This window comes from Prionailurus viverrinus, chromosome B2 (assembly GCF_022837055.1).
Source record: "Prionailurus viverrinus isolate Anna chromosome B2, UM_Priviv_1.0, whole genome shotgun sequence".
Taxonomy (NCBI): Eukaryota; Metazoa; Chordata; class Mammalia; order Carnivora; family Felidae; genus Prionailurus; species Prionailurus viverrinus.
The window spans coordinates 42,188,351-42,215,350 of NC_062565.1; the positions used below are offsets into that span (position 1 = coordinate 42,188,351).

Below are 27,000 nucleotides of genomic sequence, written 5' to 3' on the forward strand. Positions count from 1 at the left end.
AACCACGCCTGCTCCCCTTGAGTAATCTCCCACTCACCCGTTCAAAACCCGCCCAGCAACCTGCCTAATGGGACTCCGACCCTTCCCCAGCCAATTGGCTGAGGCCACGACCCTTCCCCAGCCAATAGGCTGAGGCCACGACCCTTCCCCAGCCAATCAGCTAAGGCCACAACCATTACCTCACCAACTGCCCCTAGACTCCTATAAAACCTTTGTGCTTTTGAAACTCGCTGGCTCTCTCCGGCATCTCCCCGCTGTGTCGGTGCAGGTAGGGGATTGAGCTCTAGCTAGCTCGAATAAAGGCTCTTTGCTTTTGCATTGGACCCAGCTCCCTGGTGGTCTTTGGGGATCGCGAATCCTGGGCATAACATATACAGGCATAATATAAAGAAGGCTTAGTAGCAATGCAGTTTGACATGTTGGGGTTCAAAGCCAATGGCCAAGAAAGAATTCTTTTCATTAATGTTTGTTTGTTTGTTTGTTTGTTTGTTTGTTTGTTTTAAACGTTTATTTATTTATTGAGAGAGAGAGAGAGAGAGAGATTGAGAGAGTATGAGCCCAGTAGGGGCAGAGAGAGAGGGGAGAGAGAATCCCAAGCAGGGTCTGCACTGTCCTTGTAGAGCCTGATGTGGGGCTTGAACTCATGACACATGAGATCATGACCTGAGCCGAGATCTTGAGTTGGACACTTAACCTCTGAGCCACCCAGGTGCCCAAATGTTTATTTACTTTGGAGAAGCGGGGAGAGGAGCAGGGACAGAGAGGGACAGAGGATCCAAAGCAGTACGAGGCTCGAGCTTGTGAACCATGAGATCGTGACCTGCGCCAAAGTTGGACACTTAACCTACTGAGCCACCCAGGCACCCCAAGAAAGAATTCTTGAGAAGTCTTTGGTGCAAAAGGGTGGCTTTCTTAAAGCACAGGGACAGGATCTCTGGGCAGAAAGAGTTGCACTGGGATTGTGAGGAGTGACTAATTCGATAGTTGGGAGCTGGAGGAGGTAAAAGCAAGGGGAAGTTTCCAAAAGGACTTTCATGTGCTAAGAAGACCCACAAGATCCTGGAGGCCTAGCTATTGTCAAGCTAAGGTTGTTTTTCCCTCTGGCAAAACATTAACAATAAGATAATTGGGAGTTCCTGGAAGAATGTTATTCTCTGCCTGCCTCAAGTATTTGTCATTGAGCAGCTGGTTATAAGGAAACTGAATTTTATCTGCGTTTCCTTTTGCTTTTGTTTCCCACATCAGTATTATTTTTTATTTGACAATGCTCCCCATGTAATTTAATATATCAGATAAGCCTAATTAAGTTTGATATCTCCTTTTTATAAGGAGAGAGAACAAATCCTTTGAGATGTTCCGGGAAACATCTGGAATAACTCAAAGGTAGTTCAAGGTCAAAAAGACTATTTAGGATTTGATTTGGGGGAAGCTCATCAAAAATATCAAAAAGGTTGGGGCACCTGGGTGGCTCAGTCAGTTAGGCATCCGACTCTTGATTGCGCCTCAGGTCATGATCTCGCGGTCCTGAGCGTAGAGCCTGCTTAAGATTCTCTCCCTCCCTCTGTCCCTCCTCCTCTCATGCTCACCCACTTTCTCTCTCAAAATCAATCAATCAAAAAGGTTTTAAAACACTTGGGCAAATAGAATCATAGGTCACTTTCACAATACTTAGTTATCCATTTAACCAAAGCAAGAAGTAAAGACTTTGCAAGCAAATACAGAAAGTTAAAATAGTTATTAAAAATTTCAAGTCTTTTAGCATTAAAAAGATTCAAGGTTTTTTGTTTTTTTTTTTCCTAAGTAATCAGAGACTCAATAAAGGCAAGCATACAATCTTTGCGTTTCTAGGCAGATTACATTAAAGGTGAAGAAAAACCTTTGTTTATAATGTCTTCTTAAGAACAGGTCAATAATCTAGAAAAAATATTCTTTTTTTAAGTTTATATATATATATATATTTTAAGTTTATATATATATACACACACACACATATAAATATATATATATATTTAAGTAATCTCTACATCCAATGTGGGGCTTAAACCCATGACCCCAAGATCAAGAGTCACATGCTCTTCCCACTGAGCTGAACAGATGCCCGGAGAAAACTATGTCCTTTTGACAGCAAGAAAAGCTAACTTCTAATTTTGCAGCTGTTTACTTTTGATACTAAAGCTCATTTTTTAAAATGTTTATTTATTTTTCAGAGAGAGAGAGAGAGAGACAGAGGATCCAGCATGGGCTCTGCGCTGACAGCAGAAAGCCTGATTCGGGGCTTGAACTCATGAACCGTGAGATCATGACCTGAGCTGAAGGCAGGTGCTTAACCACCTGAGCCACCCAGGCACCCCTAAATCTCATTTTCAAGTAAGTTCATTTTAATCTGAGCCAACTTGATCACATATTAAAATTCCTTTTGAAAATTTCCTTTTCCACAAATCTTCTACAACTCTTTCTGTTTTACATTCAGATTTTGTCCTCTATTTTCCTCTTTAAGTACCCCTATTTTAGAACAAAATTACTATATTTCTGTCTACAAAAATGCATTTCCATTAACTTCTTTTACTGAAAGCACACATCCTGTTCTTGCATTACTTCTGGTAGCTGTAATCACACGTATTAATTTGAATTCTTAACCCTTAGGAACCTTAGCTAAGAAGTAAATAATTGTGAACTGTCTTTTATATTAGCATACTGCGAATTGTCAGACTTATAAATACTTAATGTGATTTCTAAGAACATGCTTTAAAAAAAATTTTTTTTAATCTTTATTTTTGAGAGAGAGACAGGGAATGAACAGGGGAGGGGCAGAGAGAGAGGGAGACACAGAATCTGAAGCAGGTTCCAGGCTCCCAGCTGTCAGCCCAGAGCCCGATGCAGGGCTCGAACTCACAGACCGCAAGATCATGACTTCAGCCGAAGTTGAACACTTAACCGACTGAGCCACCTGGGAGCCTCAGAATATGTTTTTTTATAGAAAATTTCTCACCATGGCATAAACCATGTTTATTAATAGAGGCAATTATTTTTAGCTTGTCTATAAAAGGAAGCAAAAAAAAAAAAAAAGGAGAAGCCTGTGTTCAGTAATTAATGTTTCAGCATTTTATCTTATTTGGAAATGATCTAGATATTCTTTGAATTTAACTTAACTCATCACTTAGCAAAACTTTAAGATTTCAGGTTACCAAAAAGACTGAGGAAGGGGTGTCTGCCTGGCTCAGTCGGTAGGCTATGCAAATCTTGTTCTCAGAGTCAAGCCCCAAGCTGGGTGTGGAGCCTACTTTGAAAACAAAACAAAAAAGATGTTTAAAAGATTTCAGGAATTTTTTTTTTTTTTAAGTAATCTCTTCTCCCAATGTGGGGCTCGAACTCACAACCCTGAGATCAAGAGTCACATGCTCTTCCGACAGAGCCAGCCAGGCGCCCCATGAGGAAATTATTTTTAAAGTTTACCTAAGATTTTTTATCTTATTTATAGCTACTCAATTTATTTTTTCTTAACAATTATGTTTAGATTACCCACAAAAACTTCATGAGACATTAGATAAAATCAACTATTGTCCCAAGGTATTTTTCTTGTTGACAAATTTTGTAACAGAGATAACGTGACCTTACTCGATTAGCAAACCAGGGTAGGATAAAAGTATTATATTTAATGCTAATAACTTCAAAGACATGTTTATTTTAATTAAACTAACAACCTTAAACTAGCTTTAATACTAAAATATCTTCCCAGAGCATGTGAACCTGAAAAGCACTTGGATTAGCTTCTATTATACTTCTGAAATTTAGAAATATTTCATTTATAAGTGTTTATTTTTAAGCCAGTTAAATAGAAGCCTTCGCAAATTAATTCTAGCAATTCCATACAGAAGTAGAAAATGTCACCTATCTACAATAAACATATAAACAGAGACTTTACAATTATTGTTTTAAAATTTTTAGCCACGAGACAGGCATGAAAATACAAAACCCACTAGTTTATAAAAGAACAGTTAGATCCAAACTTTTTCTGGCAGATGAAATAAGTTCAGGTGGCTTGCTCAGATTGCTAAAGATTTTTCTACTAATATTTGTGGAAGAAAACACATGACTTTTCATTCGTCTAAGTTTCTTTTTTTTTAACACTTTTGAGAGAGAGAGACAGAGCAACAAGGGGGAGGGGCAGAGAAAGAGGGAGACAGAGGATCTGAAGCGGGCTCTGTGCTGACAGCAGAGAGCCCAATGCGGGGCTCGAACTCACAAACTGCGAGATCATGACCTGAGCCGAAGTCAGACATTTAACTGACTAAACCACCCAAGCGCCCCCATTCATGTAAATTTCAAATGGCCTGTGGTGCCTGGGTGGCTCAGTCAGTTGAGCTTCTGACTCTTGATTTTGGCTCAGGTCGTGATCTTATGGTTGTGGGATCAAGCCCCTCATCAGGCTCCAAGATGACTATGGAACCTGCTTAAGATTCTCTCTCTCTCTCTCTCTCTCTCTCTCTCTCTCTCTCTCTCTCTCCAGATGGCTGTCTCTCAAATAAAAAAGTTTTTTTAATTAAACTAAAAAACTTCTCATTGCCTTTCTCCCTTTCATTCTACTTCTGGTAAGAATTACTTTGGGCAAAATAAGTGAAGGGAATTAAGACATACAGACTTCTAGAATTAAGACATTATTAATTCCTAAAAAAAAAATTTTAATGTTTATTTATTATTGAGAGACAGAGAGAGACAGAACATGAGCAGGGGAGGGACACAGAGAGAGGGAGACACAGAATTGGAAGCAGGCTCCAGGCTCTGAGCTGTCAGCACAGAGCCCAACGTGGGACTCCAACCCACAAACTGCGAGATCATGACCTGAGCTGAAGTCGGATGCTTAACCGACTGAGCCACCTAGGCACCCCAAGACATTATTAAAAAAATGTTTTAAAGAGGGGGAAAGAATGGCTTCCCTGAGGTTTGTACTTTTAATATTTTTATCTCAAAGTCCCAGGAAGAGAATGCAAATTCCTCCAAGAAGGACTTTGGCTTTGTAAAGTCAATCATTTACAAGCCGCTTGAGATAGGGGAGGTTTGGGAATTAGTAAAGAAATAGGTGAACTTTGAATTGCCTTTAGAGCTGCAAGTCTAGTTTTGTAAAGATTTGTAAGATAAGGACAGTTGCCTTTAATCCCTCTTCTGCAAAACTGGGCTGTAGCCTGAATGTGGAGGACTGACATCCACCTACCTATGGTGAAATGTTTGTTAGTTTCTTTCTTGGTGGGTACATTTCACTGACAGGAAACAGCCTTCCAGCCAGCTTCCATCAGTTTTTCCAGGATCCCATCCTAAGGTTCTGAGTGGGGCTTAAAGTGGAGAGAGTATAGCTCTGATATTTACTAGAATTTGGCAAGGCTTTGTTTGGCTTTTAATTTTAGTTTTCCTTTGGCTGTCTCGGGGAACAATGTAACAGCTTACCAGAAGATTTCCACAGAGTCGCATCAGCTCTGGGAGAGTCTCAAGGGGGAGTAGGGGGGGCTCCTTTGAGAACAGATATGGTGGTGTCTGTAAAGTGATTAAACCGGTGGACTTTTGTCTCCAGTCATGTAGTGTAAAGGCAATTCAGACAGAGGATAACTAGAAGGAATCTTTGAGTAAAGGATAGAGGGAGGGGGAGGCAGTACGAATTAGGACAGTCTTACAGTCGTTTGTATTACTTCTGTGTCTTCGTAATTTTTTATCAGCTTTTTTGCACCGAAAGTTTCAATAAAGCTGGTTTTGCAATTTTGAACCCTTTGTTTTTACGTGTACTTCTTAAATGATCTTATCTGATTGGAACATTCTTCCTAATGGCCACTGTAATTCCCCTGAGGGCTGGTAAAGGAGTTTAACCTACATTTCTGTCCAGCCAGATCTAGCTGTAAATGAGGTACAACTCACTTTGGCCTTATTTTGGGGATCGCCACCTGAGGGTTATGAAGCCAAGTTCCTCAGAACGCAAATCAAGCTTAGTAAGATTTTGCCATTTGTGTAAATATCTATAGCTTCCAGAACCGAAGTTCTTAGACATAAAATAAGCAGGTGTGCTGGAAGGTGGTACACTTGACTCTGTAAAAATTAAGGATCCCATCTTTATTATTTATTTACTTATTTTTATTGTTTGTTTGCTTTTTTCATTAAGCTTCTGGGTTTCTCGAAGCCAGATTAATACCTAAGAAAGATGCACATGGAATTGGGTTTGTGTGGTGTTTCAGTGTTTCACCTCATTGCACAGAAATTGTCTCTTTTTTTAAATGTTTATTTACTTGTTTATTTATTATTTATTTTGAGATAGAGAGTCGGGGAGGGGCAGAGACAGAGGAGAGAGAGAGAATCTCCAGCCGACGCCGAGCATCAGCACGGAGCCCACTGCGGGACTCGAACCCACAAACCATGAGATCATGACTGGAGACAAAATCAAGAGCTGGATGCTTAACTGACTGAGCCACTCAGGCGCCCTAAATGTTTATTTATTTTTGAGAGAGAGATAGAGGGGTGTGGAGGGGTGGGGGGGGGGCGGGAGAGGATCTGAAGCAGGCTCTGTGCTGACAGCAGAGAGGCTGACGCGGGACTCAAACTCACGAACCGTGAGATTGTGACCTGAGCCAAAGTCGGACACTTAACAGACGGAGCCACCCAGATGCCCCGCGCGAAAATTTTCTTGAGGTTGGTAGATGACTTAGTGTCAATCTAACCCATTCGGTGGCCAACTTACCCTAACACGGGCGTCTTTGGGTCAGGTGGCACTCTTCACCCTCTAACAACTCTTAAATGCTTGACCCATGCCCACCAATTTTTGTGGCTTTTTGGCTTCCAAGATCCCCATCAGCAATTACACCTTACCTTGTGGGTACACTAACAGAAAGCCACAGAAACCAAGGAAACCGACCGTGGCCGCAGCAGTACCCAAAGAACTAGGGGGCGGGGAAAGGACAACCCGACCTCAAAGAATGGGGACTGCAGACTGATTCCATACAAATGGAGAAACACAGCTGCCACCAGCAGCTCCCCGCGTGGAATCTGAGGACAGAACCAAGAACGAGGGTTTAGAAGTCACTGCGGACCAGCCCATAGAAGACTCTGCACACTGCCAGCAATTCCAGTGTGGACTCCACAGGCAGACCTCAGTCTCCATCTGGGGCGAGCAGTTCCAAACCACTGGGGAACTGAAGACTGAACCAAGGGCTACAGCCTCAGCTTGCCAATTCAAACTGACCCACTAAGCCCTGGACCGGGAAGCCAGTTAGATCAGGAACTCATCGCAAAGAAAGCCCGGTTCCCAACTGAGAGGGACTTACCCACAGCCCTGGGAAACGGTGAGAAAGACAGTGAACTCAAAAAGGGGTTCGCAGCCTTTTTGTACCGCGCCTATCCACAGTCTTCTTCGGGGTCTGCCGCGGCCGCCAAATCTGTTAAACAACCAAAATTCAACTGAGTGGTTGGAAAGATCGAACTGGCTTTATTGAATAATTCATGAGTCAGGCAGCGTCCCACCCAGCAAAAGGAAAAAAGCTCCGTCCAGCTGTAGAAAAAGAAAGGTTTGCAAAGGCAGAGAGGAAGCGGGAAAGGGAAATTATTAGCAGTGTATTGTTTCAGGCAAAGGGAACGGAAGCAGTCTATCTGTACATTTCCTAGCGCTGCCCAAGAAATTCCAGGTTGACTGATTAAAGGTCACATTCCTGGGAGGGGTTGAAACTGCAGTTAAGTCAGTATTAGTCTTGGTTTGCTGATGTGGGGCCTTAACATAAGTGACTCCATGAGGGGCCCGTGGTTTTCTTTTTAACAGGGGTGCCCCTGGCTACCTCTCAGGGGGTGTCGGGTGGACAACAGAGATCAAAGTGTGCTCAGTGCTTGGTGAGCAGTGAGCGCTCCCCGGGTGGTAAACTCATCATCATCATCACTTTTAGATGAAGGAGCCCCACCTGCAGTTTGTGTGCCGACCAATCAGAGGGAGTGTCATTCACCTAGATGGTGTGGTGCACGCCCAGAGTTGCACCACATGGCGGCTGCCTAGCATTCGAGAAGTGAAATGAATTAGCATACATGTGATAAATGCATCTAATGAACACACGCATCTAACACATACGCAAGCGTGCATGCGTCACATTCTCCCACATCCAGACTCTGAAACAGAAGTGCCCCCCCAGCTACAGCCAGGCCTGTCTGGCCTGCCCCCTGCCAAATCTGCATCCCACCCCCTCTTTCTCCAGTCCCTTTGAACTTGATCCCAGCTCAACTTCATTTGCCTGCTCTCTCAGCCTAATGCCCAGGAAGGTCATTCCCACTTTGTCCTTGCTGTCTCAAGGATCTGTAACTACACTTTCTGTTCTTCTCCCCCGGCCTTCAGTGTGGCTAGCTTCCTCTGTGCACGGAACGGGGTGGTAGGGTTTGGCTGGGGAAGGGCCCTGGCCCGTGCTGCCTGCAACCTGCACAGCTCAGGCTGGGTGACCTTGATCGAGGCCATGTGGCAATCTAGATTTCACATCTTGATGACTAACTGCCATTCTCTGCAGCTGCTGCCCCCATTTCCTTCAGGCCCCCCTCCACGGCTTCCAGTTTTTCTGCAAGGATGAGGCCACATCAGAGGAACCCCCTCAGCCCGACTTCTCCAGTCCCTCAGAATAGCACGTAGCTTTGTCTTCTGGTTTCTGAGAAAGCGGGGTCTAAAGTGGGCCAGAAATCTTGCCGTTTGCAACAACATGGATGGGCTTTGAGGGCATTATACTGAGTAAAATAAGTCAGACAAAGACAGACAAATATATATGATCTCACTTATATGTAGAATCTTACAAAAAAAAAAAAAAAAACAAAGCCAAAAGCAAAAAATCTAACTCATACATATAAAGAACAGATTGGTGGGGATGGGGGTGTGTGCAAAACGGGTGAAGAGGGTCAAAAGGTATAGGGGCGCCTGGGTGGCTCAGCCGGTTAAGCGTCCGACTTCAGCTCAGGTCACGATCTCGGCTCAGGTCACGATCTCACGGTCCGTGAGTTCGAGCCCCGCATCGGGCTCTGGGCTGATGGCTCAGAGCCTGGAGCCTGCTTCCGATTCTGTGTCTCCCTCTCTCTCTGCCCCTCCCCCGTTCATGCTCTGTCTCTCTCTGTCTCAAAAATAAATAAACGTTAAAAAAAATTTTTTTTTTAATTTTAAAAAAAGGTATAAATTTCCAGTTATAAAATAAATATGTCATGGGGATGTAATGTACAGCTTTGTGACTATAGTTAATAATACGGTTGTATGTTTGAAAGTTGTTAGGAGAATAGTTCTTTTTTTTTTAAGATTTCATTTTTAAGTAATCTCTACACCCAACGTGGGGCGAAGTCACAACACTAAGATCAAGAGTCAGATGTTGCACTTGCTGAGCCATCCAGGTGCCCTGTCCAAAGAGTTCTTAAAAGTTCTCAACACAAGAAAAAAAAAATGGAATCATATTTGTATGTAAACTAATATAATGTTTATAATGTATATAAACTAATATAATATAATGTCATATGTCAATTATTTCTCAATTTAAAAAATAGAATGTGCTAGAAAAACTATGGACTACCACATAACAGGAGCAGTGGACTGGACACCACACAGCCACGGCTATAAGATTCTGAAAATATGCTGAGTGGAAAACAGTAAAGCAAAATGAACACGGTAACTTTTTTGTACATTTTTAAAATGATGGTTTCAACAGAATATAAACTTTCCCATCTTAACCATTAAAAAAAAAATTTAAACATGTATTAATTTTGAAAGACGAAGAGAGACAGAACATGAGCAGGGGTGGGACAGAGAGAGAGGGAGACATAGGATCCGAAGCAGGCTCCAGACTCTGAGCTGTCAGCACGGAGCCAGATGTGGGGCTCGAACTCACGGACCGTGAGATCATGACCTAAGCCGAAACCAAGAGTCGGATGTTTAACTGACCGAGCCACCCAGGTGCCCCCAAACATATTTTATTTCTCTACCCTCTTTGCACAAAAGGTAGCCTGGTATACTCATCAGTCTGCACCCTCCTTTTTTTCTTAAATTTTTTTTTAATGTTTATTTATTTTTGACAGAGAGACAGAGCATGAGTGAGGGAGGGGCAGAGAAAGAGGGAGACCCAGAATCCGAAGCAGGCTCCAGGCTCTGAGCTATCAGCACGGAGCCGGACGCGGAGCCCCGACTCACAGACCTCGAGATCATGACCTGAGCCGAAGTCGGACGCTCAACTGACTGAGTCACCCAGGTGCCCCTGCACCCTCCTTTTTTTCTTAAAAAAAAAAATTATTGTCTTGGGAATATTACAGATAAGCCAGGAAAAGAGGCTAGATGATCCATGTGGTCATAGATCAGACTTGGAGATATCAATATGAATTCATGTTTAGCTTAACATAGATACAGATGATTACATACAATATATTTATAGATGTGTGTGTATACTGGGGTCAGTATACACACACGCATTTCCTTCCTCTGCAGACTGAGAGGGCCCAAAGCAACAACACTCCAGTAGCAATGAGCACACCAAGTGCCCAGTACTTGGTTTCTAATACCATTCACCAATAAACAGAACTGGGGCTAGTGGGAGAAATGTCTGATTCTAGGGCTGGTGCAGGAAAGGTATAAGATGAGCCCAACGCGTCTTGTGCCAGAAAGTAAGGAAATGCTCAAAATAATAGCAAAAACCAAGAACACAACGATGAGAGTACGTCAAAGGCAGAGCTGATTGCCCACCCCTTAAGTGTGGGCAGCACCTAGTGACTTCCTTCCAAGGAGGGCACTATGAAAAGTGGGAGGAAAGAGTAACTTTATGGTAGAGAAACCTGACAAACACAACTTCAGGCAGCTGATCAAGGTCAGCGTCAACAGGCATGGCTTTTTACTTCTTTGGTTTCTTTCCCCCCAACCCCAAAACCCCAGTCTAATCATGAGAAAAACAGACAAATCTCACCTGAGGGACATTTTGCAAAACACCTGCCCGGGATTCCTCAAAACTGTCAAGGTCACCAAAACAAGGAAAGTCTGAGACACAGAGCCAGGAGGAACCTAAGGAGAAAAAGACAACTAAGTGTCATGTGGTCTCCTGGATGGGACCCTGGCACAGAAAAGGGACACTGGGTAAAAGCTAGGGAAATCTGAATAAAGTATGGGTTTCAGTTAACACTAATGTATCAATATCAGTTCCTTAATTGTACCGAACGTACTATCCTAAGGTCAGATGCTAATTATAGGGGGAATTGAGTGTGGGGGATACAGAAATAGTCTGTACTATCTTCACAATTTCTCTGTAAATGTAAAACTATTCTCAAATAAATAGGTGGGGCGCCTGAGTGGCTCAGTCAGTTAAGTGTCCGACTTCGGCTCAAGTCATGATCTCACTGTTCGTGAATCGAGCCCCACATCAAGCTCGCTGCTGTCAACGCAGAGCCCAGATCCTCTGTCTCCCTCTCTCTCTGCCCCTCCCCCTCAGAGATAAATAATAAAATAAACTTTAAAAAATAGTTTATTTTTTAAAGTAATTGAAATAGATACCTTGGAGATATTTTTCTATTGGTGCACAGAGAGCTTCTGTATGATTTTTTTATAGCGGCATAGGATCTCACTATGTAGTGAAGTCTTGACGTTGACTTATCTGTTCTTTCCTGACAGTTGTTCCCAATCTTCAACTATTATAACCAATGCTACAATGAATGACACCACACATGGCGTTTCATGTAATGCAGATATTTCTAGAACATACGTTTCTACAAGTGGGATATTAAGTTAAAAAGTATATACATCAGGGGCGCCTGGGTGGCTCAGTTGGTTAAGCATCCGACTTCGGCTCAGGTCATGAGCTGGAGGTCCGTGATTTCGAGCCCCGCTTCGGGCTCTGTGCTGATGGCTCAGACCCTGGAGCCTGCTTTGGATTCTGTGTCTCCCTCTCTCTCTACCCCTTCCCCATTCATGCTTTGTCTGTCCCTGAAAAATGAATAAATCTTAAAAGCAAAATTTACAAAAAGCATATACATCAGTAATTCATTATATATATTAAGCTCCCTCCATATCAGGGGAATTTATACTGCCACCAGCAATATAAGAGAGTGCATATCTCCCCACATCAACACGGTATGTGGTAAAACTTTTACATATCTCTAATCTGGTAGAAACAAAATTGTTTCTCAGTGTCCTCATAATTTGCATTTTTCTTATTGCAAGTTGAAACGGAGCTAAGACTCCCGTTTTGCTAGCATTTCATTTTCTGTGAGCTGCCTCTGTATATTCTTTGTCCATTTTTATACTAGGCTTTTGTGTTTTTCCTTATACAAGTCTAGGAGCTATTTATATTTTAGGAAGATTTGTCTTTGTTCTGCCATAGGGGCTGCGAATATTTCCCTTTGTTTGTCATTTGTCTTTCCACTGTTTTTTTCCCCCTAATGTTTATTTATTTACCTTTGAGAGAGAGACAGACAGACAGAGAGACAGAGCGTGAGAGGCAGAGGGGCAGAGAGAGCCAGAGACACAGAATCTAAAGCAACTCCAGGCTCTGAGCTGTCAGTACAGAGCCCGACCCAGAGCTTGAATTTGTGAACCACAAGATCATAACCTGAGCTGAATTCAGACACTTAACTGACTGAGCCACCCAGGCACCCCTCCACTGGGTTTTAATGCCTGCCACACAGACCCCACTCCTCCCTTTCACTCCAGCAGAACTGCTTTCCTCAGGCCACCTGTCCCCTCTCAGAGCCACGTCCCCAAACCCCTCTAGTTCCTCATTCGTCCTGGTGACATTTGACCTCTTAGTGACATCTGGCTCTATAAAGACTCTTCTTTTTTTTTTTTTTTTCTTCAACGTTTATTTATTTTTGGGACAGAGAGAGACAGAGCATGAACGGGGGAGGGGCAGAGAGAGAGGGAGACACAGAATCGGAAGCAGGCTCCAGGCTCTGAGCCATCAGCCCAGAGCCCGACGCGGGGCTCGAACTCACGGACCGCGAGATCGTGACCTGGCTGAAGTCGGACGCTTAGCCGACTGAGCCACCCAGGCGCCCCATAAAGACTCTTCTTATTGTAAATAACATTTATTGTGTCCTTTGACTTCTGGGATTACATATTCTTTTTTTTTTTTTAATGTTTGTTTATTTTTGAGAGAAAGAGCATGCGTGTGCAGGAGAGACATTGAGAGAGACAGAGAGAGAGAGAGAGAGAATCCCAAGCAAGCTCTGAGCTCTCAGTGCGAAGCCAGGGTTGGGGCTCCAACCAAGAGATCGGTACCTGAGCGGAAGGTGGATGCTTAACCGACTGAGCCACCCAGACGCCCCCCAGGATTACATATTCTCATTAGAACATGGAAAACAGAGAAAAGCACACAGAAGAAAACCAAAATTCACCTTTCAGCCTGCTTCCCAGGATAGCCACTTCCTGTTTCTCAATGCCTTTGTGTGTTTGTATCTGTGGGTGCATTTATTTACAAAATAAATTTCTTTTTTTTTTTTTTTTTTTTTGCAATTTATTAAATCTCCCTTTTGGGAGTCTACCGCTGCACTTTCACACCCCTCGCATTTCTCCTTGCGTTTATTCTGTCTCCACTAGAGGCAGGTCCGCCGGAGGTGCCCCTCCTGCCCGTCGCCTCTGCAGCCTCACTCTCTCGCCCAGTGCGCCACATTTCTCCCACGCTGCCCGAGGTTAACCGCTGCACACGCTCCTGCCAGAGACGTGAGCCTCCAGGTCCTGTGGGTCTTGCAGAAGCACCTTCACCTTGTTGGAAACTTGGCTTCCTCAACCCGTCCCCCAGAGTGAGTCTGCTTGTCCCTCTTTCCCTTAGTGGCACCCGCTAGTCAGAACCACCCAGACTCGCCCAAGCACCGTTTCCAGCCCCCGCCTCGCGCGCACCGGACATTTCCTGAATTCACCCCGCTGTTTGACCTCCATCTTGGCTCAGGGTCTTCCTCATCTGGATTCTGTTCCTCCTCCCTGCAGCAGGGTCGCCCTCTGCCCCCAGCGCACCTTCGGCCTCTGCCTTCTCTTCCTGTTTCCTCTCCGAACCCCCGCCCTCGCCTAGACCTCAGCTGGCTTCAAGCTCGGCCAGTCTTGTGGGAGGCCTTCTAAGAGAACTTCCACGCCTGCTCCCCAGGCCATGCTGGCCAGGCGCCCTGGACTCCTCAGGCGCCAGGCACTTTTCCCTGGCAGCACAATCGTCTCTCCTTATTGTAATTTCCTGTTTACTCCTCTGGGTGCCTTACTGACAGCCGGTGGCAGGGCTGTCTTTCACTGACTTATTTCAAGGTATTTCAAGTGCCTTCGCAGGAGCACTAACTACGTTTGTTGAGGAGGGAAATGAATGGGTGTCCTGGCTAACGTGCTCACTCCCTATTTCGAACGTCCAAAGCTCTCCACCAAGGACGCCTCTTGTGGGGCCAACCTGGCCGTGCGGGGAATTAGAACCCTCCTGGGTCTGAGGTGCAAACTCCTCTACCTCGACTGTCTTCCCCGCACCCTCTTCCGACTGTCACCGAGGTCCTCGCTGAACCTCAGTTTTTTTCATCTGTCTAGGGAAGAGAACACTCCAGGGAAAATTATAAGGACCAATGAATATGAGATGTGGGTACATTATTAAAAAAACAAGAGTGCTCCATTCACTGAGCATGTTCTCTATACCAGGCGCTGTTCTGATATCTAACCAGTAGTAAAAGCCTTTTCATTCTAAATGGGCTCCATTTCACAGAAAGGTAAACTGAGGCCCGGAGCCGTTAATGACTTATTTGCCTAAGATTCCACAATGGAGGCAGAAGGGCTGGGATTTGAACCCTGAGCGGAGCCTATTTGCTTAACCACCACCCCATATTGTATCCCTATTAAATAATATATATTAGTATCACTCGGTCTGAAAGCTGCCCTCTTCGAATAAAACCGACCCAATCACACAACCATCCCCTCCTGGAATGATTCTAACTCTAGCGGGAATTCTGTAGGTGGATTTTTGTGTAGATATCTATTTATCTATCTCAAGGATGGAAACGTGTTTAAAATGTAGCTCTTTACAAAAGAACCATGCCCATATTTTCTGTTCTTTGACATTTGTGTTATCAGATTCAAACAGAATCAACCCTTCGGTTGAATGACACAGAGTTTCACTACATCTATTTTGCCATAACTCACATGGATTTACCTTCAGTGGTATTGGAGATGTGCATTCCCCAAACCCAGCCTTCCAGGTCTTCCAAGAACCTTTAGGCTGGGTTTCCAGTGCCTTCCCTCATATTTTCAGAATTCCCTCACTGAGAGAGGTGGGTGCAAGGGAGAGGAAGGAAGTGGGTGGGGCTCTCCTCTTGGATTCACAGAGGACAGGAGGAGATAAAGAGAGGTCTGGTGGCCCTCTGGGTCTGTGGCTCAGGGCACAGGCTTTGCTCCCCTGGAATGCCATGGGGGGGCGTGGCAAGGTCACCTGCACGTTGTTGGGTTCCCCTGACCTGTCTCCTATGCCTATCCTATTTATGCATCCCTGATCCCAGCCTCATCCCTGGCACAAAGCACCAATTCCTGCCTAAGGGAGCCAGAGAAGGAAGGGAGGGCAGAAAGGGGCCATTTCTGGACACCCAAGGAGAGACTGAGTGTAGAAAGAAGGACACCCCCGGAGAACAGCCAGAAGCAAAAGGCACTCCCAGCACCATGCTCCCTGCTGCCAGCCCACACTGCCTTTACTTCTTGGGGTCCAGAAACTTGTGGGGAGGCAGGGGGAGAAAGAGAGGAAAAAAATGCTGGGGGCCTGGGTGGTTCCTTTGGTTAAACTTCCGACTCTTGATTTCACAGTTTCATGGGTTCGAACCCCATGTCGGCCTCTGCCGACAGACCATGCTTGGGATTCTCCCTCTCTCCCTCTCTTTCTGCCTCTCCCCTGCTCACACTCTATCTGTCTCTCTCAAAATAAATAAATAAACTTAAAAAAAAGAGGGAGAGAAAGGTGAAGAGAGTTAGGGAAATCCAGAGAAAAAGCCTAAGAGGTTGGAGAGACCAACTCAGGCGTACCTTAGAGATAGTGTGGGTTCAGTTCCAAACACTACAACAAAGCAAGTATTGCAATAAAGTGAGTGAAATGAATTTTTTGGTTTCTCAGTGCATATAAAAGTTAGGTTTGCACTATACTGTAGTCTCATAAGCGTGCAATAGCATTATGTCTAAAAAAAAATCTTTTTAATTTAAAAAATGAAGTTTATTTATTTATTTATTGAGAGAGAGAGAGAGAGAGAGAGAGAGAGAATCCCAAGCAGGCTCTGCACTGTCATCGCAGAGCCCGATGTGGGGCTCAAACACACAAACGGTGAGATCAGGACCTGAGCCAAAACCAAGAGCCGGACGCTTAACCAACATAGCCACCCAGGCACCCTACAATGTGCATATCTTAATTAAAAACTAATTTATTGCTGGGGCGCCTGGGTGGCTCAGTCGGTTGAGCATCTAACTTCGGCTCAGGTCACGATCTAGCGGTCCGTGAGTTCAAGCCCCACGTCAGGCTCTGTGCTGACAGCTCGGAGCCCAGAGCCTGCTTCGGATTCTGTGTCTCCCTCCCTCTGCCCCTTCCCCACTCATGCTCTGTCTCTCTTTGTCTCTCAAAAATGAATAAATGTTTAAAAAAATTTTTAAAAACTAATTTATTGCTAAAAAGAAATGCTACCCTTCATCTGAGCTTTCAGCAAATCAATCTTTCTGCCGGTGGAGGGTCCTACTTCCTTGCTGACGGCTGCTGACTGATCAGGGTGCTGGAGGCTTGAGGGTTATGGTGGCTGTGGCAGTTTCTTAAAATAAGACAACGGTCAAGTTTGCCACATCCATTGACTCTTCCTTTCACGAATGATTGCAGCATGTGCTGCTGTGTGATAGCATTTTCCCCGTGGTAGAGCTTCTTTCAAAACTGGAGTCGGTCCTCTCACATCCTGCCGTGGCTTTATCAATTATATTTACATAAAATTCTAAAACTTCTGTTGTCAGTTCATCAGTCTTCACAGCCTCTCCACCAGGAGCAGCTTCTGTCTCAAGAAACCACTTTCTTCAGGGGCGCCCGGGTGGCCGAGTTGGTTAAATGTCTGGCTTTGGCTCAGGTCATGATCTCATGGTTCCTGAGTTCAAGCCCCATGTCGGGCTCTGTGCTGACAATGTGGAGCCTGCTTTGGATTCTCTCTCTCCCTCTCTCTCTGCTCCTCCCCCACTCACTCTCTCTCTCTCTCTCTCTCAAATATAAATAAACTTAAAAAAAAAAACCACTTTCTGTGCTCATCCATCAGAAGCAACTCCTCATTTGTTCATGTTCTGACATGAGCTTGTAGCAATTCGGTCCCGTCTTCAGGCTCCACTTCTGCTTCTAGTTCTCTTGTTCTTTCCACCACATCCACACCACAGCTACTTCCTCCTCTCCGAAGTCTCGAACCCCTCAAAGTCCTCCACGAGGGTTGGAATCAAATCCTTCCAAACTTCAGGGCACCTGGGTGGCTCAGTCAGTTAAGTGTCCCAACTTCAGCTCAGGTCATGATCTCACGGTTCATGGGATCGAGCCCCACATCAGGTTCCGCACTGACATCGTGGAGCCTGCTTGGGATTGTGTGTGTGTGTCCCTCTCTCTCTGCCCCCTCCCCTGCTCTATTTCTCTCTCTCAAAATTCATAAACATTTAAAATAAAATAAAATATTTACATAAATTATATAATTTGGCTCATAACATTTTTCCACTTGGCTTTATCTTATTCAACATCATGTTTTGACACTTATCCCTGTTGATACTTGAGAGTTAGTGTACTCATTGTATCTGTTGTGTGGTATTCCATTTTATGATGAAGGTGATTTTTCTTTTCTTTTAAAAAAAAAAAAAACAAAGATTTCGGGCACCCGGGTGGCTCAGTTGGTTAAGCGTCGGACTTCAGCTCAGGTCACGATCTCAAGGTTCATGGGTTCGAGCCCCGCGTCAGGCTCTGTGTTGACAACTCAGAGCCTGGAGCCTGCTTTGGATTCTGTGTCTCCCTCTCCCTCTGCCCTCCCCGACTCGCGCTCTGTCTCTGTCTCTCTCTCTCTTTCTCAAAAATAAATAAACATTAAAAAAAATTTTTTAATAAAAAATAAATAAAATAAAATGTGCCTATTAGCTCTCTCTTCATCTACTTCTCAGAGATCCAGAACGGCAACCCTTTCAGATACCGTTTGCAGTTCCCCCTATGCTGGTGTAGATAAGTAACTTTTCACGCGTATGGGTCACTTGTGTCTCCTTTCCAGGAAATGACCTGCTCATGACCTTTGTTCATTTTCCTTGTTGTTATTGCTGTTTCCTTGTTGGTGGTGCTGTTTTCTTATTGATTATAGAAGTATTTTGTTCATGATGGATACCAAATCGTTTCCAGGTGTGTGGGTTGCAAATGTCTCCTCCCAGTCTGGGAGGGACGGTCTTGTCATTTTGTTGTGAGTGTCTTGTGTTAACTGAAAGTTTTTGAGTTATTATTGAAGCTGGGTGATTGATACGTGGGAGTTCGTCATACTATTGTCTCTACTTTTACATAATTGTGAAGATAACACAAAAAGTTTATAAAAATCTATGACACAAATAAGCGTCTACTATCCCAAATTCCTAAAGATCAGCTCCTATATTATATAGTTGTACTTTCCACATTCAGATCTCTGATGCTACTGCGATATATTTCTGTAGTTGGTACACCGACAGGTCAACACTTCTCTTTCCCTCACGGAGGGCCAACTGTCCCAGCCCCATTTCCCACCCTGGGCTCCAACCCTGTCCCTTCTCCTCTGAGCAGAAACTCCCCCTCTGCCCCATATACTCTGGGGTCTGTTTCTAAATTCTCTATTCTGTTCCTTAGCCACTGTGTCTTTGTTTGCGTTTTGCCACACCGTTTTAATTCCCATATTATTAGATTGGCCAGAGTAGTATTTGTAGGGCCAGATTGGTATCCTTTCTTCTTTTTCTCCTTGGTCCTTTTTTCTTCCACATGCATTTAAGAAATTTTTTTTTAACTTTTATTCATTTTTGAGAGACTGAGACAGAGTGCAAGCGGGGGGGAGGAGCAGCGAGAGGGGGAGACACAGAATCCGAAGCAGGCTCCAGGCTCCGAGCTGTCAGCACAAAGCCCGACGTGGGGCTCAAGCCCATAAACTGTGAGATCATGACCTGAGCTGAAGTCAGATGCTTCAGAGACTGAGCCCCCCAGGCGCCCCTTCCATATACATTTTTTGATCAGCTTACTCAATTCCAGAAAGGGAAGCAACCAACACTGTTGGGATCTTAATTGGAATCACACTGAATTTCCAGATTAATTTGGGGGAGAACTAACATTTGTGTAACCTGATACTCTCCTGACCATTGTTACCGGGCACGTTAATCCGTATGTTCAGGTCTTCTTTTTTTGGTCCCTCTGTAAAAATGGTGTTTGCTTTCACCGTTAGGGTCTCACTCAGTCTTTGTTAGACTTATGCCTGGGGTTTGTGGGTTTTGCTGCTGTCCCTCCACCCATCAAATATGCCAGGCATGTCCTTCCCTACCTCCTACCCCTGCCTCTTGGTGCCCACCCCTCCTTCCTGCTGCCCAGGGAGCAGCTGTCCTGTGCCAACAGCTGACTTCCCTGTGAGGCGTTTCCAGAGGGGTGCAGCTCACACACCCCCTCCCACCTTAGGTCCTGTCAGCTGAGTCTGGGGAGAGTGACAGTTGTTTCAGCGGGGACAATGGGCCGCATTCTGTACAGGCTCCTCTCTGGGCCGCCTTCCCCCTGGCCACAGCAACTGTTCTTGCGGATAGGGTAGGGTCCCACCTGTCAGCTGTACTCTTTCCGGCAACGCTCAACTCCCTGACCCATTTCTCCATGCCTGAGAAGCATGTCTAGTATGTGTCCTCCTACCTGGCTGCCTGGTCATGAGCTTATCCTGGCCTGGAATTGGTGGGCAGAAGAACGGACGGTGGTCATGGGTCATGGGACTGTCCCCTCCCAAGTGCATAATCTCTTACCTCAGTGGTGCTGCAAGTACCTGAAACTTTCTCCCAGGCCTCAGATCCTCATAACGGCCCCACTCAGACAGTTGAGTGACTATTGTCACAAGCCAAGAGGAGCTGTGCTAAGTAACAGGGCTGAACTCCCAGTGCCAGGCTGGTGCTCTGCCCTTCCCCCCCACCAACCCCGACACTCCCCACCCCTGACTGGCCTCCACACCTGCTCTTCAGCACCTGCACCCTCAGCACCCCTGCCCTTGATGAGGCGCCCCTGGCTTCTCTTCAGAACACCTGTTTGGGGGTGGGCACTGCAGAGCCAGGGGCCAGGGCCCGAAGGAGACTTGAAAACTCCATCGATTTTTCAAGCTTTAACTGAGGCCCAGCACCCACTCTCAGTGGCTGGTCGTGAACATCAGGGTGCCCCCTAGCAGACCTTCGAGAAGCAGCCAGCTGCCCTGGCCTCAGACATAGGGTGTACTGGGAGGTAAAACCCAAATGATGAAAGGAAGGAAACTCTTGTTTACCGGACACTTTCTAGAGCCAGTTCTGGACCACGTTCTCCCATGTCTCCATCCTGTCAGAGGCAGGAGTGGTGACAATTCCCGTGTTAGAGAAGGGGGCCACCACACAGCACAGCTCCAGACGGTGTTATCCCCATCCCCACTTGTGCAGTGCACAGTCCGCTCAGGCGTCCCCGGAGGCCCTGACAGAGGGTCCCAGAGCCAGCATGTAAATCCATTCTTCACCTCTCTGTGCAGGCCGTGGCAGAGGAGGTCATGTAGTGGAGTGCTGTGGACCCCTGCATGGGGACAAGCGGAAAGGGGTGGGAAGAACGGAAGGCCCCGCGGTCCCTGGTCTCCCAAGAACCCATTAGCTATATGGGGTGCCTGGCTGGCTCAGTCGGTGAAGCGTGAGACTCTTGATCTCGGGGTTGTGAGTTCAAGCCCCATGTTGGGTGTAGAGATTACTTAAAAAAAAAAAAAAACAACCTAACTATATTGCAACTCTCACCGCCCCCCCCACCCCCGCCCGGTCTACCCAGATGCTTGTCTCACACTATCTGCTGACTCTCCGTGGATCTGTCCCGTGTCCTCGGCGGCAACTGACACAGGCCTGGCACACGGTCACTGGCACTTCGGTGCTTGTGGTTGACACGAATGGCCCCAATTACCCAAAAGCATTCTAGAGACCCCTGAGGCTCTGGGAAGAAGACCAGGGAGGAGGACTCCAGGGGTCACAAACTTCACAAGCTGGCCCTCAGATCCTGTTTTGTTTTTTTAATTGACTTTAAGGAACAGGAGGTTTGGCCAGTTTCCTCAAAGTTTCTGGCCTCTTCCCAACAGCAGAGGGTGGGGGGCAGAGGTGAGGGTGGTGCAGGCAGGATCCATTACACAAGGCTAAATCAGGAACTGGAAGGAATTGCTCTGTGGTACCTCTGTTGCCAGAGAGGATGGTTATCTTTCCAGGAAAGGCTGAGGAAATCCTTAGCAGCGCCCCTCCTTTTCTGCCTTGGAGAAAATGTCTGGGGCAGGCTGATGGGCATAGGGAAGGATTAATCCAGGTGAAGGTGGGAAGGAGGTGGACAGGGGAGTTAATCCCAGGGGGTTAGGGAGTAGAGAGTAAACTAAGACTAGACCCAGGTCCTGGCAGCTGCTGCCCCTCCCCCACCTCCCTTTTCACCGCTCCCCCCCACCTCTGAGGTTCCCCATTGTTACCAGAGACAACATCCTGTTTCCTTTACTTGCCTCACTGGTCTAGGTCCAAGAGTCCCTCACTATGCTGGGGGGGGGGGGTGCGGAGAAGGGAGCGGGGAGATAGGGGAAGGGATGAGGACAAGGATGAGGGATGGGACAGGGATGGGACAGGCATCTGACTCCAGGTCCAAGGTCCAAGGATCTCACAGCTGTAGCAACTGAGGTTGGAGGGGAAGTGTGGCTTACTTGAGGTCATCAATTTCTGCTTATGCGGGTCAGTGCTTGGTTGGGACTCATGGTTCCCTCAAAATTGCATACTTCGAAGGTTCCCAGAGGGAACCATCAGGTCTGACTCCTTTCCCTTGGGTTCATGTGATTGGTTCGCCTCTCTGAAAGGCTCTCTCCAGCTTCCATGGCAAACAGGGTCTCACATCCTAAGAGTGTATGCAGATCAAAGGAGCTCTGGGGCTCGGCAGCACAGGCTCTGGACAAGCAGGTCTGAGTTTGGGACCCATCACAGAACCTTCACTGATTCATTCTTTACATTGAAAGTTTATTGCCAAGCACTGGGGACCACCAGCAGACAAAACAGATGTAAGTCCCTACGTTCTCTGGGGTGGGGGTGGGGGGCAGCAGATAATCAGTAAGATAAGGAAGTAAAATAAAATATATAGCAGGTCAGAAAATGATTTGCTGTGGAGACAAGTAAAACAGATTTGGATAGAGAGGGGACAGAGGAGATGGGATGAAAGGGGTGTAATTTTAAACAGGATGGATAGGTGCCATATGGGCAAAAACTTGAAAGAAGTGAGCTAGAGCCCCATGTGGATACCTGGAGAAAGAGCCTTGTGGGAAGGAGAAGAGTGGGTGCAAAGGGCCTGAGGCAGAACCATATCTGGCACAGTTAAGGAGCAGCAAGGAGGCCAGTGTGGCTGGAGCAGAATGAGAGAAACAAGGATAGAAGTTGAGTCAGGAAGTTAGGTGAGGTCAGACCACCCAAGGCTTTGTAGGTTGCGATTAAAGCCTTTGGCTTTAACTCTGAGATGGGAGCCACTGGACCGTTTGTGCAGAAAGAAGACAGGATCTGATTTATGGGGGTTTTTTTGTTTCGTTTCAAGCACAAATGTACTTAAAACAGCGCAAAGCCCACGCGGGGCTTGAACCCATGACCCTGAGATCAAGACCTAAGCTGAGATCAAGAGTTGGATGCTTAACCAGCTGGGCCACCCACGCACCCCTGAGCCATATTTCATAAAAATCTCCCTGGTCACTGTGTGGAAAAGAGAAGCAGGAACCACCAGTTAGGAGGCGACTGCAGTAATTCAGGTGAGAAATGATGAATGCTCAGATAAGGGTAGTCATGGTGACATCAGTGAGAGGTGGTGAGATTCTGGCTATTTTGAAAGTAGAGGTGCCAGAATTTACTAATATGGGTAGTGAACTGTGACGGGAAGAGAGAAGTCAAGATAACGTCCAAGATTTCGGCCAGAGGAACTAGAAAGTTGCATTTGTCACTTACAGGGATGGGCAAGCCTGAAGGAGGGGCAGGTTTGGGGGGAGATCAGGCCATTTATCTGTGGTAGGACTCTGGCTAAGGGAACCACTCTGAACCTCGGTTTCTTCATCTGTACAATGGTTATAATAGCTCTCCTGCAGAGTGTGTGGTGCCTAAATGGGGTGTCTCTTGATCAGACGGAGGCCCCCAAATGTGGAGTGATGATTGGGTGGAAGCCGGTGGTGCAGGCAGTGAAATAACTCACCTGAGGCAGAACGAAGGGGAGAGAAGTTTAGTGAACACACCGCAAGGGAGCATCTGGCTGGACAGCAGAGGAGGGGCTATATACAACAAGGCAGTGGGAGGGAAAGTGAGGAGGTATGGTGACAGGGAGTTTTCCCTGTTTTGGTACCTGTGCCTAGTTGTTATGGGTCAGTTAGGGCCTATGGATATTTCAGGGTGGGTGGCCTGATAGACCTGTCTGTATTCAGCCAAGTGGTCGCTGTGGCCCTTTTGTTTTAAGTTTATTTATTTATTTGGGGCAGGGAGGGGTGCAGAGAGAGAAGGAGAGAATCTCAAGCAGGCTCTGCACGCTCAGTGTGGAGCCCCACGTGGGGCTCGAACTCACCAACCATGAGACCGTGACTTGACCAGGAGTTGGATGCTTGACCGACTGAGCCACCCAGGTGCCCCTCACTGTGGCCCTTTTCTGCATTCCATTGCTCAAGCCTGTTTGTCTAAAAGCAGCCTCCAGATAATGGCAGTAAGAAGTGAGTGAGGTCATGAGCTCACAGGATTGGCACATGTGTCGGCCCATGGCCCAAGGATGACACATGACCAGCACATCTCCTCAGGCAGCAACTGGAAGGAGAGGAAGACTGAACCATAAATCTGAACTCGAGCTCCTCTCCCTGCTTCCTCCGGGCAGAAGTGGGAGGGCCTTTCTGACGTTAGGTTTTCTTTCTTCAAGGCCTTCGGTGGTTTTAGAGATGGTGATGATGCTAATGGAGGCTGGTGATGGAATGACGATAACTGTTCCCAAAGCTGTGAAGTTTACAAAATGCTTTCATGGCCATTATCTCTTCTGGGTCCAGAAAGGCAAAACGTGTACCCATTTTATGAAGTAGGAGGACGTGGTATTCAAAAACAAAACAAACCCAGGTTGTCTCTGTATTTCGCTAGCTCACGAAACTTCATTTCATCTTGGGCAAAAGTGAGTGAAGAGGGTCCTAAAAGTGGGTGGGAGTGCCACCTAGCTGTGTCCAACTGCCAGATGGACTGTGACCTCACTCCTCTACCCCCCGGTGCTTGCCCACGTCCTGCCGTCCTGTTCTCCCTGTTTCGGTCACTCCCTGCTACAGCATGCCTGGCGTGTCTGGGCTGCAGCCTTCCCACTTCTGAGGTTTGGGCAAATGGGTCTCTTACATCGTTCCATTCCAGGTACTCCCAGTTACTGAGACAACAGCGGAGGGGACTAGAGACCAGAAAAATCAATGCGCCGACCGTCACACCCTTAGAAAGCACAGTCTGGGTTCCAACTCTGAAGTCTACACCCAGCAGGAAAAATTCCTGCACGTGCTCCTTCTACTTCTTCGGAGCCAGCTGCCCCCCTGCCCTCAAGATACCAGGTGCCAGAACACAGCTGTCTCTTCGTTAATCCCCCCACCCAGGCAAGCGGTCCTAGGGTGGGGCTGAACTGGGTGGGGCCGCCGTGTAGGGTCCAGGGAGGCTGTGCCCCTGCAGGCAAACTCAGCCAGAGACTGATTCTGAGCAACAGTTCTGACTGGTGAGAGCTGCTGCCCGGTGGGGTTGGGGGGGATTGGGAAGGTAGGAAGTGTCAGGTCTGGGTGGATCAAGGGGCCTCGGAGGAAAATTTACAATTGCCTAGGGAAGAACTCCTGCTGGGTTGAGACTGAGGATGTGCTTGAGGAGGGGTGGGACTGACTGGGGGGGGGGGGGTGCGTGTGTGTCTAGGGAACTAGAGGAGCCCCTGGAGACAGGGAAGGGCAAATTGCGGGTCCTAGCCTCAGTTTTGCTCTTGCCTTGGTTCAATGTCTCCATCTGCACTGTGGTAAGAACCTTCCTGCCCCAGCTACATTGCCAAGAGAAAGGGCTTCTGGGAAGCAAAAACGGCCCAGGAATTGAAGTGGGGGGAGCATGAGGGTATACACTGGAGTGGGGGGACACCTGCCCACCCCAGTTTTTGCCAGGTGAGGAGGGAACAGGAAAGGGGCAAGCTTAGAGTCTGGATTGCTTTCGCAGTCGCTGACCCAGCCATGCCCGCTCCACTGCTCCCACTGCTGCTTCGAACCTTGATGTCCCGCTTGCTGCTGCCTGCCACCCGCCTGGCCCGCCGGCACCTCCTGCCCCTCCTGCGCCGACTGGCCCGCCGCCTGGGCTCGCAGGATGTTCGAGAAGCTTTGCTGGGCTGTCTGTTGTTCATCCTCAGCCAGAGCCGCCCTCCCGACGCTGAGGAGGTCTCCAGAGTGGCTGGCCAGGAGAGGAGGGAGAGGCTAGCTCCCCCAAAATGAGGCTGCGATCCCTGATATTGGCTGTGTCATCAAAAGCCATTCTTTTGGAGCAAGACAGTCCTGGCACCACCACTGAGCACAGCCTACCCACTGTGCAGAAGACGCGGTGGGGGACTGAGCACAAAGAGGGGTCTGACCAGGAATGCCTCCCCACTCCCAACAGGAATGACTGGAAGGATGCCCAGCATCTAGCAGAAAACTGATCTTCCGCGACCCTGCACTCCTCCTTCCAAGACACCTTTCCTAATCGAGCATCTGGGCTGGGAAGGGAAGGGAGGGGGATGAGGGGAGTGACTCTGCTCCCCCACCCCCATCCCGGGCAAATGGGAACCTGAGTTCCAGTGAGGGACAGTCCTCACCCATGGATAACTGACAACTTATCTGAGAGGGGAGATTTTAACCCAGTCTGTCCTTCAGACTCAGGATTTTCCTTCAAATAATAGAACCTTGATTTGTCAGTCTTGCCCCAAAGCCCAGCACGCAGCAGTTGCTCAATAAATATCTGCTCATTTGAATTCGTGGGATACCATTGAAAATTGTGTCACCCATGCTCCTACACTGAAAAACAGTCTAACGTGGCCAGGGGGTGGGAGGGGGAAAACCACTCCCGGCTCCCTTTTGCTTCCTATTCCATTGTCCTGCAGTCCTCATCTCCTGGAGATCGTTTCTCTTGCATAACTTCAGTATGTCACCCCGTGACCCAGCAGTCCTGGGTCCGATTTAGAGGTCTGGCCGGCCAGCTCAAGGTAAGAAGGAAAACTTCCTCGGGCCAGGTCCGAGACTGCTCACCTAGCAGCGTGGGAAGAGGGAGATTTGTTTGCTAAGGGGCCCTGCCGGCAGCCACCCAGGGGAGCAGAGCAAAAATGCTTCCCCTGAGGGGCACTGTGCCTTTTAAGAGATCTGGGCGGTTGGGGGTGGAGGTGACCATGGGCATTCACCTCATTATTTCCTCCTCCCCAAAGAGCAGCCCCTAAGGGGTCAGATCAGAGGTGTCCGATTCATTTGCTTTCAGCCTCCGGGTAATTTGCTTATTGTTCCCAAGCAACAGTCCTCCCTCCCACCTCCCTCCCTCCGCGAGTCTTAGGCTCTAGGTTGGGGGGGGGGGGTAGATAGTGAGGGATGCGGGCCCCTCTCAGGATCCCCATACGGTCCCCACACCAGTCTGAAGTTCGGCCCCTGGGAAGAAGTGACGCCAGAGCTGTGCGCCCCCACTCCAGCCCCGCGGGACCTTCCCCCAGACCCCCGCCTCCCCACCCCTCTCGGCACCATCTGCTTCCTCTTGGCGGCCTCAAAATCAGAGCACGTGCTCGCCCCTCTCGGGAAGGCGACCTGGGGGAAGGGGGCTTCAGCCCG

General features: G+C 47.2%; 1 protein-coding gene across 5 annotated transcripts; it reads left to right on the top strand.

Annotated features, from left to right (window-relative positions):
* MYMX (myomixer, myoblast fusion factor) lies at positions 1 to 26,147 on the top strand. 5 transcript variants are annotated; one of them, XM_047858666.1, is made up of 5 exons: positions 1 to 268; positions 9,523 to 9,643; positions 22,740 to 22,947; positions 24,557 to 24,786; positions 25,379 to 26,147. In XM_047858666.1, the coding sequence occupies exon 5, from the start codon at positions 25,393 to 25,395 to the stop codon at positions 25,645 to 25,647; it is 255 nt and encodes an 84-aa protein (XP_047714622.1). In that variant the 5' UTR covers positions 1 to 268; positions 9,523 to 9,643; positions 22,740 to 22,947; positions 24,557 to 24,786; positions 25,379 to 25,392; the 3' UTR covers positions 25,648 to 26,147. The 5 variants fall into 5 exon arrangements, 4 of the variants coding, with proteins under 4 accessions (XP_047714622.1, XP_047714623.1, XP_047714620.1 ...); XM_047858667.1 differs by lacking the exons at positions 1 to 268; positions 9,523 to 9,643 and adding an exon at positions 2,342 to 2,367; XM_047858664.1 differs by lacking the exons at positions 1 to 268; positions 9,523 to 9,643 and adding an exon at positions 13,708 to 13,749.
* Positions 26,148 to 27,000: the final 853 nt, after the last annotated feature.

Excerpts from the sequence above, each read along its gene's own strand:
- MYMX (XM_047858663.1), top strand. The coding sequence starts at position 24,177 with ATGCTTTCATGGCCATTATCTCTTCTGGGTCCAGAAAGGCAAAACGTG. Across the intron at positions 24,745-25,378 it reads CCCTGCCCTCAAGATACCAG|TCGCTGACCCAGCCATGCCC; the intron begins GTGCCAGAACAC and ends TTGCTTTCGCAG.